This window comes from Polypterus senegalus, chromosome 8, assembly GCF_016835505.1.
Source record: "Polypterus senegalus isolate Bchr_013 chromosome 8, ASM1683550v1, whole genome shotgun sequence".
Classification (NCBI taxonomy): Eukaryota; Metazoa; Chordata; class Cladistia; order Polypteriformes; family Polypteridae; genus Polypterus; species Polypterus senegalus.
The window spans coordinates 112,452,876-112,472,101 of NC_053161.1; the positions used below are offsets into that span (position 1 = coordinate 112,452,876).

The 19,226-nt window shown below is 38.9% G+C and overlaps 1 protein-coding gene across 1 annotated transcript in view; it reads left to right on the plus strand.

Moving 5' to 3' along the window:
• The window catches only part of zgc:153031 (uncharacterized protein LOC557552 homolog), a 32,131-nt gene extending 14,427 nt beyond the window's left edge, over positions 1-17,704 (plus strand). The window contains exons 4-6 of the mRNA XM_039761623.1: positions 5,937-6,063; positions 6,543-6,658; positions 16,668-17,704. Coding sequence (XP_039617557.1) covers positions 5,937-6,063; positions 6,543-6,658; positions 16,668-16,749 — 325 coding nt within the window. The 3' untranslated portion in view covers positions 16,750-17,704. The remainder of the gene's footprint in view (positions 1-5,936; positions 6,064-6,542; positions 6,659-16,667) is intronic.
• Positions 17,705-19,226: the final 1,522 nt, after the last annotated feature.

Below are 19,226 nucleotides of genomic sequence, written 5' to 3' on the forward strand. Positions count from 1 at the left end.
GGGCAATAGAGATGAATGGAGAAGAAAAAGAAATGTGGAGATATTTAATTCCTTGGTGCTTTAAGAGCTTCTTCTAAAATATTACTGATTAGATTCTGCCAGGTTTTGAAAAATTTCTGCACAGATCCTCTAAGTGAATAATAATAATAATTTTATAATTTCAAATAGTATTAAACATTGGTTTCCCACTGACTTAAAAGAGTAGAGTTAGGATTCTTCCAGTTTAGCAACATGTCTGTGTGCCAAAAATGTAGTGAATGCAATCACAGTTTGTTTGTCCTTCTCCACTTTAAGCCCATCTGGAAGAACACCAAACACAGCTGTTAATGGGTTAGGAGGGATTGTGAGTCCAAGGCTGTCTGAAAGGTAATTAAAAATTTGGTCCAAAATGATGTTAATTTGGTGCAGGCCCAGAACATGTGACCCAGTGAGGCTGGGACTTGATTGCAGCGTTGCAGGTTGGATCTTGCCCTGGAAACATTTTGGACAGTTGTGCTCGATATATAATTTTGAGTTGAATAATTGGATGCTTTGCGCATATGGAGCTCGAGTGAATTCTCTGCATTGCTACCTTCCACTCCTTTTCTGATATATTAATTGAGAGATCTTTTTCCCACTGTCCTTTTGGATCTTTGAAAGGGAGGGACTGTAAAATAATTTTATATATTGCAGGGATAGTGTCTAAGTCCTTGAAATTGAGCAATATTTTTCCAGCATGGATGAGGGTAAAAGATGAGGAGAATCGGGCAGTTTCTGTTTTACAAAGTTCCTGATTTGAAGATAGTGAAAGAAATGTGTTGCTGAAATGTTAAATTTGGAATGTAATTGTTCATAGGATCCAAAGGTGTTGTCCCTATAAAGATCTCTAAGCAATATAATCCCAAATTTTTTCCAGATATTAAAAACTGCATATGTTTGCGAAGGTTGAAAGAGGTGGTTCTCTTGTAGAGGTGCCACAGATAAAAGATTCTCCATCTTAAAATGCTATCTACTTTGGTTCCATGTTAAACCATGTTGAGTGAAGCACAATTGGGTTATTAGTATATTGGCGGTAACTTGCATTTATTGGGGCACAAAGCAGGGAATATAAAGAAGTACTGCAGGATTTTACTTCTATTGCAGACCAGGCCTGTGTATGTTCATCTATTTGTGTCCAGGTTTTTATAGCTTGTATGTTTGCTGCCCAGTAATAACAGTGAAGTTAGGTAGAGCCATGCCACCTTCTGCCTTTTGTCTTTGTAGGGTCACTCTTTGGATACGTGGATGTTTTGAGTTCCAAATAAATGAGGTTATTGTTGAATCTAATTGCTTAAAAAATGACTTATTGATGTATATTGGAATGCTTTGAAATACAAAAAGAAGCTTAGAAAGAATATTCATCTTAACAGTGTTAATTCTTCCAGCTAGAGTGAGATGAAGGGTTGACCATCTATGCAAGTCTTGCTTAATTTTTTCCATACAGATGGCGAAATTTGTTGATATAGAGCTTTATGTGTACTTGTGATATTTACCCAAAGGTATTTAAACTGATCTGCAATGATAAAAGGTAGGGTGTCCAATCTAATATTATATGCTTGAGAATTCACTGGAAAGAGTACACTTTTATTCAGATTAATTCTGAGACCAGAGATCTTTTGAAATTCTGTGAGTGCCGCTAGGACTGCAGGCACAGTATTTTGTGGGTCTGATATATGCAGTACCATATCATCTGCATATAATGAGAAATATTCTGTTCAAGTCCCTCTCTGATAATCCCCTTTATCTGATTAGCATTTAGACAATGTATTGCCAGTGGTCCAATGGCGATTGCAAACAGCAGCGGTGACAAGGGGCATCCTTGTCTGGTACCACGTTCTAGTTTAAAGTAGTCTGAACAAATGTTGTTGATACAAACTGAAGCTTCTGGATTGGTATACAGTAGTTTGATCCATGCACAAATGTTTGGGCCACACCCAAATTTCTCTAATGTAATAAAAAGGTATTTCCATTCAATCATGTCAAATGCTTTTTCTGCATCCAATGATAATATTATTTCTGGGGTGTTTGACATTGTTGGTGAGTATATTACATTAAACAGGTGTTGAAGATTGGAAGATAAGTATCGACCGTTGATAAATCCAGTTTGATCTTGTGATATTACCGAAGGGAGCACTTTCTCCATCCTTCTAGCTATGATTTTTGAGAGTTATCTTAACAATAATTTTAAACCAAACCTACTGTACATCTAAAATGTACTGTACACCTAAATTCTATTATTTTCTGTCCACAAATTATTCACTGCTTTAAGACATACTTCATTTAACAGACAGAAGTCCATTTTACCACAATGTTTGAAATTCTTTCAGACATTTAAATTAGAGGGCATTAATCACCCTGAATGTTTACCGAGTGATTACTGCTGTTGCCTTACAACTACAGGGACGTGGGTTTGAAACCACAAGCGAGTCCCTGCTGTTTCTGTGAATTTTTAAATCATAAATTATGGTTTCCTCCACTCAGGTTAGAGAATAGCAGGTAAGGTACGTTATCAAGTCCAAACTGGCCCTTTTTGTGTGTGTGTGTGTGTGTGCACGTGGTCTGCCATGGACTGGCATTCTTTCCAGGGATGGCTCCTGCTTTGTACCTGGATGCTTTCATGAAGGATTCCAGCCCTTGTAAATCTGCATTAAAATAAATGGGTTTGGAAAATCTCCTGCTTAATAAAATGCTAAGGTCTCTGAGTGCTTCTCTGAGCAATCTGATTGGTCCGTTTGGCTTTAGTGATGCGATCTAAATAAGAACTGTGTGAGACACAAATTGAGGAGTAAAGGTGTAGGAGGCACATAGAGAGTCGCCTTTCAAGGCAGGAAGTATAACAGTGGACAGGTGGTGAGCCAAGCGCCTCGAAATGACAGACTCTGAGAAGTAGGCTTTATGGGAACGTGCTCAAGAGTAGCAGTGCCGGACAAGAAAGTTTTAGACACATGAGGATACAGAGGAAAGGTTCTAAAATTATGCATAGGGCAAGAGATATCATATATTGTTAAATTAATTCTATTACCTGTCTTTGACAGGTATCGCAGCAAGTGAATGAAGTCAGTTACTTTTAGATTAATATTTAAAACTAGCCGAAGCCCGCCGTAGCATACGACGGTGTAAGAATAGGAACGGAAAATGGTAAGAAAGGAATTCAGTATAACAAAGGCTTAGGAAAGCACCGTCGCAGTATAACGAAAATAACAAGGAGCGAAACCAATGCCAATGGTCGAGAGAGTACCTTCCTGTAGCAGGCTATGGAAAACATAGACATATATAGATAGACGCCGCATTCACTGTGTTGCCCAGTCGACACGATAAATCAGCGCATCTGCCCTATTGCGAGTGGTAAAAGTGCCATTTAAACTAATACAGGTAGACATGGAAACCAGGTTTTCTGATGAAAAAACAATAACGTTTTAAACAGTATCATTTACATAGAACGGATTTTGGCGAATCGTTTACATGCAATTATTTATATCCATTTATACACTAAATGCGTGCGTATCCCATGGTCTTAGAGTTGGTGGGCGGCGCTCTCTGTCTTGCGTGAGCTCTCTGTCTTGCTTGTCCTTAGTTAGAGTTGGCGGGGGCTCTGTGAGTTGCCGATTATGGCTCTCTGTCTTGCGTGCGGTGTAAAGTCAACGTGGCTCAGAGGTGCATGTGGACTTTTGCACAGACGAAAGCGACTGAGGCTGTGTTTGGTGAGTTGTTGCGTGCCTCGAGAGCAACGCTGGACTCAGGAGGACGGTTACAGTTGGCGTGCGTGGCTCTGTCGTGCGTATGCCATGACGTGGTAGGAGGGTTAGAGTTGGCGGGCGGGGCTCTGTCGAGCGTATCCCATAGTCTTAGAGCTGGCGGGCGGGGCTCTGTCTTGCTTGCGCTCACTGTCTTGCGTGCCCTCAGTGTCTTACTTGCGCTCCGTTTCATGCGTGCCCTTAGTGAATTATATATATAGATGAAGTTGAAAATGGTGCTTATGTGAATTAATGATCATAAACTTTTGTGGATTTATTTTCTGAATCGACGTCATGCTGAGCCAGAACTAAGTGGCGATAATAAAAACATTCATGTTCATAAAGACTCATTTTTAGGTTGTTTGATGAAAGTTTACAACTGTTAACAAAGAAAGAAACAACATGAACTATAGTCCATTTCACACTTATGATGAAGTAAAATTGGGCAGTTCTGTCCTTTCCACATATTAATAATAATACATTTTATTTATTTCACATGCTCAAGGCGCTAAACTCTCTTTATTATTGTTATGTTCGGTAAAGTGAGAAAGTATATCTGGACAGGAATAATGAGCTTGTTGGGCTGAACGGCTTGTTGTCATCACAGTTGTTCTAATGTTCTAAAGGGTAGGTATGTGAGCTACTATGCCATCTCCAAATCCTTTCCTTGTGCCCCCTTTAAACCCACCTCCGTAAAGGCTGCGGTATGATCACACAAGTGACAGTGGAGTTTCTCTCTGTACCTACTTGGGTCTCCCCTGAGTCAACATGCCTGGTTACTCTAAACTGGCCTGTTGTAAATGTTCATTGTAGGTTGGTTCTTGGCCTTTTGCCCACTCCTCTCTAGACAGGCTTCATCTTCCTACAACATTGCAATGAAAAAAATGAGTTCACAAAATGGATGGATGGGGAGATAAAGTGATGGTTAGTTTTTCATAGTATGTGCCTATATACGGGTTTTATTGTCTCCATCATCATTATATGTAATCCCTCATACTTTTAACTTCTGAAGTTCATACACTAAAAAAAATATTGAGGTACATATACATAAAATGCAAAAGCACTTGTTGTGTCCTCATGTCTGCCTGCATGAAAACATCTTGGCTCTCATTGAACTGATTTTATTAAAATTTGCTATACTTATTTTTCAAAGAAACCTGTCAGGAAACTTCCATTACTCTGATCATAATCTGTGTGGAGTATGCATGTTCTGTCCTTGTCCATGTAAGTTTTTCTCTAGGCAATTCATTTTTTTATTATAGTCGGTGGGTGTTTGTCTATCTCTGTGACCTGTGATGGGCTGGGATGACATCCAGGGTAGGTTCCTGATGGAATACTAATTTAAAAGAATTCCAAAATAAATGGATGAATTAACTTTATTTAGCATTAAATCTTTGTAGGGTACCACTGTTTCACTGGCACACTCACACATAATTACCAGTTAAATCTGGCAATGTTTTAGGATTCCAAGCAATAAAAGCAGACCTCCTACAAGAAACCCGTATGAACATGAGGAAACTCTCAAATCCTAGGCATCTCAATCAGGAATCCAGCTGGGTTGTGATTACAGTGAAAGGACAGTGACTCAAACTTAACAGTATATTTAAAAAAAATCATAAAAGGTTGAAACAATAACTTTAATCACTGTATGCCTAATAGAAGGTTGAGAAAACATATTTTCAGGTTCAAGTGAACTTCAAAAACAGATTCAAAGCGAGCAAATTATTTGTCTATACATCTGAACACTACTCTTTTATTTTTATTGTTGTCTTGAATACAAAATGTCTACTGGACTGCTGCTACTAGATGAGAGAGGTTGGAAGCATGTGCTGACCCACCAGAATTGGAACTTGAGTGCAGAGGGTGACACCTCAGCATCACACTGGAACAGTGTGAGGTTTACTTTTTTATGGTGGCTGGAGCGCCAACTCTGCCACCAACCCCCAAGTTTTCCCTGTAAGTTGAAGGATTTGCATGCAGGGCTGGATACAGATTACCGTCATAGCCAGGATGAAGTAATTGCAGGTTAAGGGCCTTGCTCAAGGGCCCAATGGAGAAGAGTCACTTCTGGTGTTTACGGGATCTGAACTGGCATGCTTCCGATTGTTGCTGCAGATCCCTAGCCTCAGAACCACCACTACACCCATCTCAAAACACAATCTTCTTGTTTTTTTTTTTATTTAGTTCTGTGCCATGCCATGCTCAGTACCTCTGCAGAAATCTGCCAGATGCCATAAGGCTGGGATCAACACTGCCACTCAGTGAGGACATTGAAATCATTTGGATCATAGGTGGAGTAGAACCATACAAGGTAACATCCTGAATAGTCATTGTGGTATAGTGTTTGACAATGCAGCCTCACAGCTCTGGGAGCCAGAGTTCAAATCTGGGCCAGGACATTTGCTGTTTAGAGTTACCATATTCTCCCAATACCTATGTGGATTTTCCCCAAGATCTCTAGTCTCCTCCAAAAACCTGAGATGTTGTGTTAATTAGCCATTCTAAAGTATGAGATGTTGTCGTCTTGTATTGCCTAATAAAGCTCTTGCACCTTTGACCCTATCTTGAGGTAAACATAATATAATATGGTTTCTAGGCTTATGGCAGCAATAGATTTCAATCAGAACAGTGTTTAGGAACATTTAATGTTTTATTCTTGCTAATTAAACGCCATTCACTGTACTTGACTACTTTTTAAGGTAAATCTTATTTTGTACCCAATGTGTAACATTTTGCTGTCAAACATTTACCGTCACTTTTTGCTCTTATTTTCTTATTCATGTCAATCAGGAGGCCCTGATGCATCCTTGGTGTGACTTACTCTACATCACAAAAATTATGGCAAGCTTTGACTGTGATACCTTCTTCCCTGCTTTTGACCATGAAGTGTATAGGAAGGTAGACAAGTAAGTAACAGCTTTTTTTGCATATTACTCAAACTACTTATAGATGGTTATGTGTGAAAACTGACTACAAATTGTTTCCTAATCTTTTTTTTTTGTATTACTTTAAATAAACTTGGCGATTCAGACATGCATCAATTAACAGAAAATTAAAAATTCGTTGGCCATTTTCTGAGCCTTTATATTTTAAACTAGCTGTCCCCCGCAGCTTTACCCATGTAGTAGTGAAACAGTGCTAACTTTAAAAATCAATTAAAAAAAATGTAATTCTGGCCAAGCAGAAGGCAGGTACGCTCCAATGTCAAACATTGGCACTGTATCTGATCATGTTCAGCTCTGACGGGAGAGCATTCCCCACGTGGGGATAAGAGCACGTGGCCGTAATATCTCTGGCAATCAGCAGCTACCCTCTAAAACACACGCAGCTCTGATCTCTCTCTCAAAAACATCAAAAGTTACTACTTAACAACCTGTAGATGATAATGTCTGTTGAGCAAACAGGTATCACTAGCTAAGTCGAGGCAAGGTATGCTCCAACATGTGGTGAGAAGGTAGACCGACTCCAACAGAGGCCGGCACATGAGTGAGGAGGACCCGCCCCCTTCCCCTCGGATTCACGCAAGTAAATCAGTATAACAAGTGAACTATGTCACTTAGCACGATGAGAGACATTGAAAAATCAACCGGAATTCTCAAGCAAATTATAGAAAAACACCTGATCTAAATCTGTTAAGTAGTTCTCTCATGAAAAGCAGACAGACCTACAGACAGACATTGGATTTTAGATATATATAGTACTAGCCGTCCCCTGTGGCTCTGCCCACATAGTAGTGAAACAGGACAGTGACGAGGGCCCCACCCAGCTCCCTACTCCTGACGTCACACTTTGCCCTCCCTTCGGACCGCAGCCTCTATCTCGGTCTGCGCAAATATATTGCTCCTGCAAGCAAAGTATGATGTACAATGAGAGAAGCTGCAAATTCAACAGGAATGTTCAAGCAAATTATATAAAAAAAAACCTGATCTAAATCCATTAAGTATTTCTCTCATTCACTAGTTAAGCAGAGGTAAGGTACACGCCCCGAGGCTGGTGTTTTGTAAGGAGGTCCCCGCCCCTCCCCTCGGCCCACTGCATGTCTGTCAGATTCACGCAAATAAATCGTTATCGTAAGCGAACTATGATGAAAAAAATAAATTTAATCCATTTTGAAATAAGCCTGTAACATAACAAAATGTGGAAAAAGTGATGCGCTGTGAATACTTTCCGGATTGCACTGTATAATAGCCTCTAGACACCTCCTACAGCCTTTGCCTCATCAGTCCAAAGCACTTTGTTCCAGAATTAATCTGGCTTGTCTAAATGAGTATTTGCATACAACAAGCGACTCTCTTTGTGGCGTGAGTGCAGAAAGGGATTCTTTCTCATCACCCTGCTGTACAGATGTTCTTTGTGCAAATTGTGCTGAATTGTATAACTATGTACAGATACATCATCTGCAGCAAGATGTTCTTGCAGGTCTTTGGAGGTGATCTGTGGGTTGTCTGTAACCATTCTCACAATCCCGCACATATGCTGCTCCTGTATTTTTCTTGGCCTGCCAGACCTGGGTTTAACAACAACTGTGTCTGTGGCCTTCCATTTCCTGATTACATTCCTTACAGTTGAAACTGACAGTTTAAACCTCTGAGATAGCTTTTTGTAGAGTTCCCCTAAACCATGATACTGAACAATCTTTGTTTTCAGATTTTATGACAGTTGCTTTGAAGATCCCATGCTGTCACTCTTCAGAGGAGAGTCAAAGGGAAGCACAACTTGCAATTGGCCAACTTAAATACCTTTTCTCATGATTGGACACACCTATCTATGAAGTTCACGGCTTAATGAGCTGATCCAACCAATTTGGTGTTGCAAGTAATCAGTATTGAGCAGTTACATGCATTCAAATCAGCACAATTACAAGGGTGCCCAAATTTTGGAACAGCCAGTTTTTCACATTTGATTTAATATCATACGACTAAATAATGCTTCATTATAAAATCTTTGTTTGGAAAACACCCCAGTACTCAGATGCTCCTAGGAAATGAAAGACATACCACTGTTATCTTTTTTGTTGAAAGTAGAGTAAATTATTATGCAGGCTGAGAAGGGTTCTCAAACTTGTTCATATGACTGTGTATATATATATATATGAGTCTGTATACATTTGGTTATTAATAGTATATACATGACACTTGGAAGACATTTACTCTGCAAAACAGAAAATTGTGAAAGAAATATTCATTACATTTGGACATCTGTCATCACCTTTTTGTTTTAAATACATTGGCCCTCTGTCAAAGGAAAACACAGACATTGCCCCTTGTGGATTCGGCCATAACAATTAACTTTATAAGATGTGCAAGAAGGCCCAGGACATCAGCTGAAATATTATGTGGTCTTTTTTGTTTCCTACTAAAATTTTCAGTGTGAAATAATACTTCAAGTCTTACGTATAATTATCCAAAAGGACATAAGCATGGTGTTTCATGAATTCCGACAAAGGGTATTGTTCAGTGCCAATACCATCACTGCCATCATTATACTTAACACTTAGTAAAGCACTGCATGACACCCTTGTGAAATAATCGAAAACATTATTGACATCAGGGCAGCATGGAGTTGCAGTGGTAGCACTGCTGCCTCGCAGTTAGGAGACCCAGGTTCGCTTCTTGGGTCCTCCCTGCGTGGAGTTTGCATGTTCTCCCCGTGTCTGCGTCGGTTTCCTCCCACAGTCTAAAGACATGCAGGTTAGGTGGATTGGCGATTCTAAATTGGCCCTAGTGTGTGCTTGGTGTGTGGGTGTGTTTGTGTGTGTCCTGTGGTGGGTTGGCACCCTGCCTTATGCCCTGTGTTGGCTGGGATTGGCTCCAGCAGACCCCCGTGACCCAAGCTAGACAAAAAACATTTTGATTGGGAATGCACAAGCTCATAACATGAATCGATCAGTGTTCTGAATTTGGCTGTTTACAGATGTTGGTGTAGTCAGCAGGACATCTTATTGTGCTTTGTACTTCATGTGGATCTATAACCACAAAATAAGAATTTATAATTGTGTCAGAGGTGTGTCCAAGCCATCTCTTCACACATAATGCCAAGAAAATCAACACCTTATTAAATTCTGGTTTAATCAAATTAAAAGTACAATACACAACGGGAAGGTAATCATTGACTGGACATAGAATAGCAAAGGAAATCTCACAAGAAAGTAAAATCTGACCGATTTAGCTTTTCCAAATAGATTAGTCACACTGTGGTGGGCTAGCTCCCATGTGTCCAAAACAAAACAAAATCCCACTCACTTGCCCTTTCTTTTTCTACCTGGACTATAGCCTCTCATTCTTCTATCAGTAAGCTTTAACTTTTGCTTCTAGATTCACAGACATACTGACACATTTTATTGTGTTTCAAGACAGGAGCAGTAGTCTGCTACTGTACAGAAACTTTGGTTGTGCCTTAACTTCCCACATCCATGAGCTCTCTTTAGCATGTAAACAGTAGGAACTCCATGACAGCTACCTTTTGCCCTCCTTCTAGAATAATCAACCATTTCCTCTCTGTTTTGATGTTTTTGGTATTGTGCTGTGAATTCTTGATGATCCTCTCGCTTACCTTGATATGAAGATTTCTTTTCAGGTCCTAATTCACAAAGACAGAGTGTACTATCACCTGATAGTCTCTGCCTAATTAAACTGGTGTTGCTAAGTGGCTTTTATTGACCAATGTCAGTTCCATTCTCATTCTCAGGCTGTACTACCCAGTGCCATCCAATTTCCATCTCCACATTTAATAACCCCTTTGCCAGTTAAACATCACCTTACATAAAATACGATATACTGAATTGTGAGACTTGTCTTCATATGAATTCACTTTCTATTATTTATTTCCAGATATATGTTTTGCAACAGACAAGACATAAAACAACAGACAAACACAAGTTGATATAAACAAAAGATGAAAAATATGTCTATTCAAAAATAAATCAATCCAGGAAAAAGTTAAGATTCATTAAACTTAAACAGCACTAAAAACGCCAAAGTTATAGTTAGTAAACTAATTTTCACACAGCAGCTTCAAAGGCAAATTGCTCAGCAATGGAAACACTTCCGAAGCTTTATGCTGCCAGAATAAAGCTCACCTCTCACTAACCAAGCAGAGGAAAAGGAAGCTCAGAAAACAGCTTTATTTAAATATATCAGGCTATCAAATTTTATACCTGTCTTATATTGTGTAATAAATTTTTTTTATCAGTTTTTCAGTTTAGTGTACAATACATTTTACTGTGCACTGGGGACAAAGAGTATGTAATATTACCAACTACAGATATGCTTTTATATATTGTAACACAATTACTAGATATGAGCACTTAGGAGTGCGGTGTGACGGCAAGTGCTTTGAAGTGAATTGTTTTGGAATAATGCAAGTCAGAAAATAGTGGATCCACACGTCATTTGTCTCAACCCTGAAAAATGGATAATTGTCAGCTTACTTAGGAAATTACAGAGCTTTCTGCTGGCATTCATGATGCGGAAAGAAATAAATACCAGCACCGGTGTGGTGGACTGAAAATTGGGGTTAGGGAATCAAAGGGTTTACAATAATAAGATAGTGAGAACATGCCACATAAAATTAAGATTATGCTACTCCTTTCTAGTGCTGTAAAGAAACAGTTTTCTGTAATAGTTGAATTTGTGAGTTGGACATCAGGACCACAGCACGGTGTTACTAACTCACCATTTTCATTCTGCCTTGTATAACTATATTTAACTGTGCTTGTAGCTTTGGTTTCCTTGTTGCTCTGTGCACACCATCACTTTGCCGCATATGATGACTAAAGCAGAATATTTATCAAGTATCTTAGTTGATGCTGTGATTGTATTTGTTTGCATCCTGCTGTTGTAAATGCACCCTTGCATTGCTTACTGTATTTTGGTTAATGTTATGGTTTTGGTTACTTTATTTTTATTAACGTGTTTCATTATTTTGCTGGCATCTCTACAGTACCATTTTGATCATCACATAATATTCAATGCCATTTGTTACAGTTTTCTTGTGGTTGTGACTATCCTGTTGTCAACAAAAAATTATATGTTCAGACGTGAAATGCAATATCGTCAAACAAATTCTATTTAAGATGCTGTTGTCCAAACTTCTAGATACAAAAAAATAAACATCAAAGTTTGTAATGATTTTTATAAGTTAAGGAAAAGATTTCATGTTAGTTTAGGATCGCTATTTTCACGTTTTCGTCTTTGGTTCCTTTTATTATGTTTTGGGCTTGGTCACTTGTTTTTATTAAAAGGCTTTTTGGCTTCAGAATCCTGCTTTTGGTAAACAATCCTTAAAAACTCTTTGTCTCCCATAGCTTGCTATAAAAAATGTATATATATATATATTGTGAGACTTGCCCAAACACCATCAGACAGAAACCGCATCTTTATAAACAGCACTTTTATTTTCTCCTCCATCAACACACAAGTCAGTCCCGCACAACACATGGTGCCTCTTGCCCCAGTCACCTTCTCCTGGGCCTTTCTCACTCTGTCCCTTGGACCGCCTTTCCTCTGTCCATGGGAGCCTCGTCCTACTCCCACTCCCGACTCCAGCTCCCAGACTGTAGGAAGGCGGGCCCTTTTATTCTCACCCAGATGTGCTCCATGTGCTCTCTCCGATGTCACTTCCTGGTGTGGCGAAAGAGCACTTGGAAGCACTCTGGGCATCCCTGGAGGGATCCTCCTCCATCTTCCCGGGTGTGGCGGAAGTAAATCAGTCCTGGGCCCTCTGAGACTCAGGGCGCCCCCTGACGGTGGCCACGGGTCCCAATAGGCATAAGCCTCCTTGTTCTTCTCAAGTGGCCAGAGGACGTACATGCCACCTCCCGGTCTTTCCAAGCGTCAGCGACTCGCCACAATATATATATACAGTATATATACTTTTTGTTCCTTCATGATTGCAGACATGCCTATCACGATCCAGGATATACCAGATATGCTCTACCATTATGTCCTAACTTTTAACAACTCTGCTTAGCAAAATAAGACCATCATTTCTCATAATTGTAATGTAGCTTTTTTACATAAAGTATATAAATACAAAATTCACCTATTAATATTTCTGCAAATTTTCGAACAATGCTGTACTTAATATGGCAGCAGCTAGACATTAACACCAACTATAATCCTTTTATGTATGTATAATGAACATGAAGTGCACTCCTGTTGGTATTCCTTCCCAAGAGACGCCAAAATATGTAGAAATACACATTCATCACACAGAATTAATAAGAATGGACTATTCAAAATAAACGTAATGAAAACGAACAACGCTGTTTGTTCGTATCTTCTTGGATAGGTTCTGGAACGTTGCCTGTACAAATTCAGCACACCCTTCACTTTCCATCATTCTCCTACTTTCCTTCTTTCTTCTTGCCAGTTGGGCATTCACCCCATCTCCTCTCCTGATTCCACACTGAATTTATTTTTATTCTGGTGTAAAGGATGGACATATTTCTGCAAAACAGACGCCAAGCTAGTACTCTGTGTGGTGGCCCCTGGTGTTCTTGTTTCCTGAGCCTTCTGTAACTTTAAAGGTGCCATATCTCCAGAGAAAGCCCTCCTGTTCCCGATTCTTTTATAAGGGCAAAGTGGTCTCTGCTCATTCAGTCTGGTATTCTGTACTACTTCTATTGTCATCCTATTTAAAATGAATCCCAGCTTTCTGTTCCTTTTTTCCCATAGAATTGTTACCTTTAACTATTCCAAGGCACCTGGTCCAGTGATAGGTTTTACTGTCTCTATTTGACTGGTGAGATGTGTCGTGACTGCCAGGAGTTGTTGTTTAGTTTTTTTTTACGTTTTGTTGAGTACAGACTCTGTCCTGCGCGGTTACCTTTTCCTGCATTGCTACCTTGATGTGCCTGTGTAGCAGTCAGATAATGTGTAACATTGGGTAAGCTTACATTGCAGTTTCATTTGAAAGTATGGCCATTCTGTTCAGTGTCTGTTTACAGAATTGTGAATTTCGTTAAAGCTTCAAGCCTCTTGTAAAAAATATTAAAATTTGAATATAAAGACTATTAAATTGCTTACCACTCATAACCATAAATCAGAGTAAGAACAATCAAGTATAAAATTTGGAATCTTTAGGGCAACACTTTCTTACTATTGATTCAGATTAGGGAATTCTAAACACATCATTTGCTGGCTGTTTAAGCCAAATCACTTGTACCTCTTCAATTTTTGCCATCTACAATATTCTATTTTTTTTTAAAGCTACATTGGAAAACAAAGGTTCAACATTTCTTTTCAACATGCATGCTGAAACAATCATGAGAATACTGAACCTCAGGTGGGAACCGAGTTAAAAATCAGTGGCCATAATAGCAACAATCTGCGATACACAGATGACACCACCTTACTCTCAGAAAATGAAAAAGATCTTGAACAAATGAGCAAGCAACTTAGAAAGAAGGGCACAACATCAGGCCTGCACCTGAACTTCAACAAGATGGTAATAATGATAACGACGAAAGGGTCAGTAAAAATAAAGATTGAAGATGAATAAATTAAATGCACCCATCCATTTATTTTCCTGGGATCTGAAAAAGACCGATGTGGCAAATCATGCCTTGAGGTCGAAAAACACATAGCCTTGTGTGTAAGTGCAATGATGAGCATGAACAAGATTTAGAAAAGTAGAGATATAAGTCTTGGAACCAAACGCAGCATTAGTGATGCCATCATGTGAATTTTTGTGAACGTTGGACCTTAAAAAAGTCGGGCAGGTTCAAGATTGTAGCATTTTAATCATAGTGCTGGAGAAAACTGCTTTGCATACCACAGATAGCAAAAATAACACAGAGAAATTCTAATTCGCATCAAGACTCTGTAAGAAAAGATCTCCAAGTTAAGACTCGTTGGAGGTGTTGCATGCTGTGACAAATGGCAGGAGCTTTTACCCAGATGGGATCCCTCCATAACGGAGGGACTGAGGGAGAGAGCGTGCACAGGGCAGTATCTTCCCTGGGACAACAGAGGGCTTGTTATGGTGGAGCCCACCAGGGGATGTAAAGGGAATGGCTGAGTCCTCCTCTGCAGGGCTGCAACCACACCCAAAAGTATGCCCAGAAGGAGATCACAGAAAACCTAGGGCATCTTCAGGTGCTCTATAAGAGGAGCCATCTCACTCCAGTTGGGGACCAGAGTCGGGAGGAAGCAGATGAAGCTTGATGGAGAATGGAGGAGGAAGAGAGAGAGAGAGTAAGTGAGAGAGAGAGAGAGACAGAGAGAGAAGAAACAAGGAGTAGAAAGGAACTATGTATTAGGTGTATTGCTTCTTGTTTTTACTGTAATGGAGTGGTGTGAAACAAGGGAAATTTTCCCACTCTTAATAAACGTGTGTTGCGTGCAGGACTTGTGCCGTGTCTGTTGTGTCAAGTGTTTGGGGAGCTGTACACCACCTGGTGGTACACAATGCCAACAATCTAGAAAAAGGAATCATGCTCGGAAAACTGAGCAGAACATGAAAACCAGGATGACAATGAACACGCTGGATTTATGCCATCAAAAATGATAGAGGCATGAGATGTAGCAGTGAAGGGATGCTGTTTTAAAACAGAAAGGCTTGGAGAAAGCTGCCCAACTGAGTAAATGAAAGTTGGATAAATGAAACAATCAGAACAACAGATTGATTGTAGATCGTCACTCATTTATTAGATTAGCTGAATAAGATTGGTTTGGCTGAAAGGTCTATCCTTGTCAAAACTATCTGTTGTTAATAAAATAATACAAAACATGCTATTGAAGGGTCCTCACCATACTCTCAAGAGCACTAACCTCTAAAATACACAGGAGTTTCTTGGGCTGCCTTCTTCATCCGCTTTCTTTCCACAGAAAACCCTTTTGCCCTCAGTGGTCACTCCTATAGTGTTGACTTTTGCCACATGTTTGATACCTTCCACTCTTTTAAAAAGAATGTTGTCCCCACTTCTTCACCATTAACTTTTTAAGCCACCATACATTTATTTCATTCAACTTTCCTCCAGAACCTCCTGTGCTACATTACCAATACCAAATGTAATATGTGGTACCAACCCTTGCTATTATTCTTGTTCTGTTCACATTATTTTTAATTTTAAAGACTTACAATAGTCTTTGATTATTTATTTGTTTATTATATAGTATTTAATTTTTTTTTTTTTTTTTGCATAGTACTGAAGGGTCATATGGGGACACCATTATTAACATGAGCACCTCAAAGATCGAATGTCCTGGGTTGCCACGCCATGTCTGCTTGCTGTCTTTGTGGAGCTTATGTCTTGTTCCCATGCCTGCAAGCTTTTTTCTGCCACATCCAGCGCGTGCACATGTACACGAGTGAGCCCCTGGATTGTACCCGATGCTGCCAGTTGTTATGCAGTGCACCAATCCCATTCCTTTTGTATATACATATTTTTTAAAACACCTTGTGATGACAGATCTCACTTGTTTGACTGCGTGATGAGTGGTTTGGTGGCACTGTGCTTCACAGCTTCACGAACATGAGCTCAGTTCATCACCAGAGTCTTTATGGCGACTGCACATTCTCCACTTATCAGGCTTGGTTTTCATTTGACTCTCCCAAATCTTAAAGAGACTGATAGTCATTTTGGTTAAGGATGTGTGATGAGCATTTAATACTTAATCAACATATAACTACAATGCTGATAATTCAAATGCAACAGGTTTAACTCCTTCAGAAATGTGTTTGATAAAATATCAGATTTTTTATCTGTTTTGGAGTATGGTTAATGTATTACGTCTGACATTCTGACACAGAAGAAATGCATTTAATTAAATGTCATTAGTTCAGTGAAAGGTGGCATTATTCATCTGATGTTTGTCTTTGTTATCAAGTAAGACCATTGACTCAGACGTTGCTTTTTTATTTACATTTTATCTGAAATACAATTTCAAACTCAATTCCTGTATCTGTTAGGTTTTCTGGAGTTCCTTCTGAAATTCAAGAAGAAAATGGCATCAAATTCAAACATCAAGTTTTCCAGAGGAAACAAAACTAATTGTCAAGAATCTGCTTTCTTACTGGCCCATCTCAGTATTATGACCAATTAGGGTTTATTACTGTAACATTTGCTATTAAATGTGCTTTTTATACAAGATCTGTTGGGTAATAGTCCAGCCATAGTTAATGTAACAAGAACGGTTTGCGTGACATCGATGTAACCTGGCAGTCAAGGAGAGTGGACTGGAATGCGCCTGCGTGAGCAATGAAGACTTCACTGGACTAGTCAATGAGGGCGCTATGCACCGTTGAGTGAGCATGTATACTGTGTGGCCGTCGCATTCAAAATCACTGAGCAAGTAGAGCAACGAATCTGCATTAAGCTTGAACACTCATCCACAGAAACTATTGGGATGATTCAGAAGGCTTTTGGGGACAATGCAGCGAGTGACAAAACATCAAATCACCCAGGCACCCCTACAGGCCAGATTTGGCACCCAGTGACTTCTGGCTTTCCCCGAAACTAAAACCATTTTTGAAAGGGAAAAGATTTCAGACTGTCAATGATATTCATGAAAATACGACTTGGCAACTGATGGTAATTTCAACAAAGGATTTTGCAAAGTGTTTTGAACAGTGGAAGAGACGCTGGGAGAATTGTGTGAGGTCACAAGGTGCCTACTTTTGTCCTACGTACAATGTTTGTTGTTTCTTCTATCTTCTTTAATAAGTGTATCTATTTTTCATAATACATGGCTGGATATAGACCTCATATATATAAACATATTAAATGAAAACAGGTTTACATATTCACATAAAACATTAAATTGTATGCAAGCTACACAAGTTAGAACAATATAGTTTTGTGTTATTCAGATCTCTTTTTTGTTAACCTCTAGTATACTTTTTAAAATTATTCTGCCTAGTGTTATCCAATTACATTGTATTACTCTTTTGTTCTTATTAATGAAGTTCCATCTATTTTGCTAATAAATTTTATTGTTACATTTTCATTGATTGTTGTTTCCATTTTGTTTTATGAGTTCTTCTATCCTTAATTCGCATATCACCCACAAATGATAATTGCCATTTTCAACCAAATGACTTTAGACAGTTAATGGAGCTCACTGTTCCAGAATGGAAGACATTATTAAAAGACAAAGTTGCTTAAGGCAGTAACAGAATTCTGTCTAGTGAGAGGCATTTGAGTTTAAATTTTACAAGAAACACTCAATTTCATTCATTACACACCTAGCACCTTGATGTCTTCAGCTAGGACAATGCCAAATTGGGTTTACTTGGAATGAATTCTTTAAGAGAAAATCACCTTTGCTTACATGACAGATATATATCATTGATGCTTCATTTGTTTTATATTCTTAAACATATATTTTGCAATTAATTTCTAAGATTAACTGTAGAGATTGCAGTTTGTCAATTATTTGCTCCAATCAAATGAAAGGATCCTTCTTATCTGTTACATGAGAATGGCATTATTAGGGCTATGATGGACAGAATGCATCCCTATAGGTGGAGTCCTCAAAGGCCAAAAAGCACTGGAATTTGATAGAAGGAAAATATTAACAGGCTTAGATTTGGTACACAACTGAAAGATTGTGGAGTTATAGTAAACAGATTATGGGTACCTATTAAAAATAATTTAGTTAAGAAGGCAAAATTCAAAAATGGAGAAATCAGAGATGTGGTACAATGTGACAAGTGGTGTCTGTTTTTCTTTGCTGTATTCTGTTGTGTCATTTTATACCATCCATGCCTCAGCAAGCTGCTTGTCCTGGTCATATAATTAGAGACAATTGGGTTTAAACTACAAAATGTTGAAAACAAAATATGGGGTATAAAACCCCTGAGAAGCACTAACTCCTGAAAAATTAGAATGTAAACAGCAACCTTACATAGGCTTTGCAACTTAGTCAGCATGTGGGCCCACCTATTTTAAGAGACCACCTTTGGGGAATAATGACCACGATGCTACCAAAAAGAAGTTAAACTGGCTTAAACAACTAGAAATGGTGTGCAAAAATCAAAATATGCTTAAAATCCTAAGAAAAACAATGTTCAGGATATAATGGCAGAGATGAAAAAGGTGCTTCAAAAATGCTGCATTTGAAGGTCAATTAGTTTGTTTTATATTTGTAATTAATTTACACCACTTTGCAGAGATCTGTTTTCACATTTGACATTAAAGAGTCTTTTTTCTGATGATCAGAAAGTCAAATTAAATCCACTTAAATCAACTTAAACAGCTTGAGTACTGCTACAAAATGAAAACTGTTCATCTAACAGTATGATTTCTTAAATTAGCAGGACATATGATTATTAAATAAAAGAGTATACTGTGTGGATATCACATTCAATATGACTGAGCAAGTAGAGCAACGAATCTGCATCAAATTCTGCATTAAGCTTGAACACGCGTCCACAGAAACTATTGGGATGATTCAGAAGGCTTTTGGGGACGCAGCTACTCCGCCGCATCGAGAGGAGTCAGATGAGGTGGCTCGGGCATCTGATCAG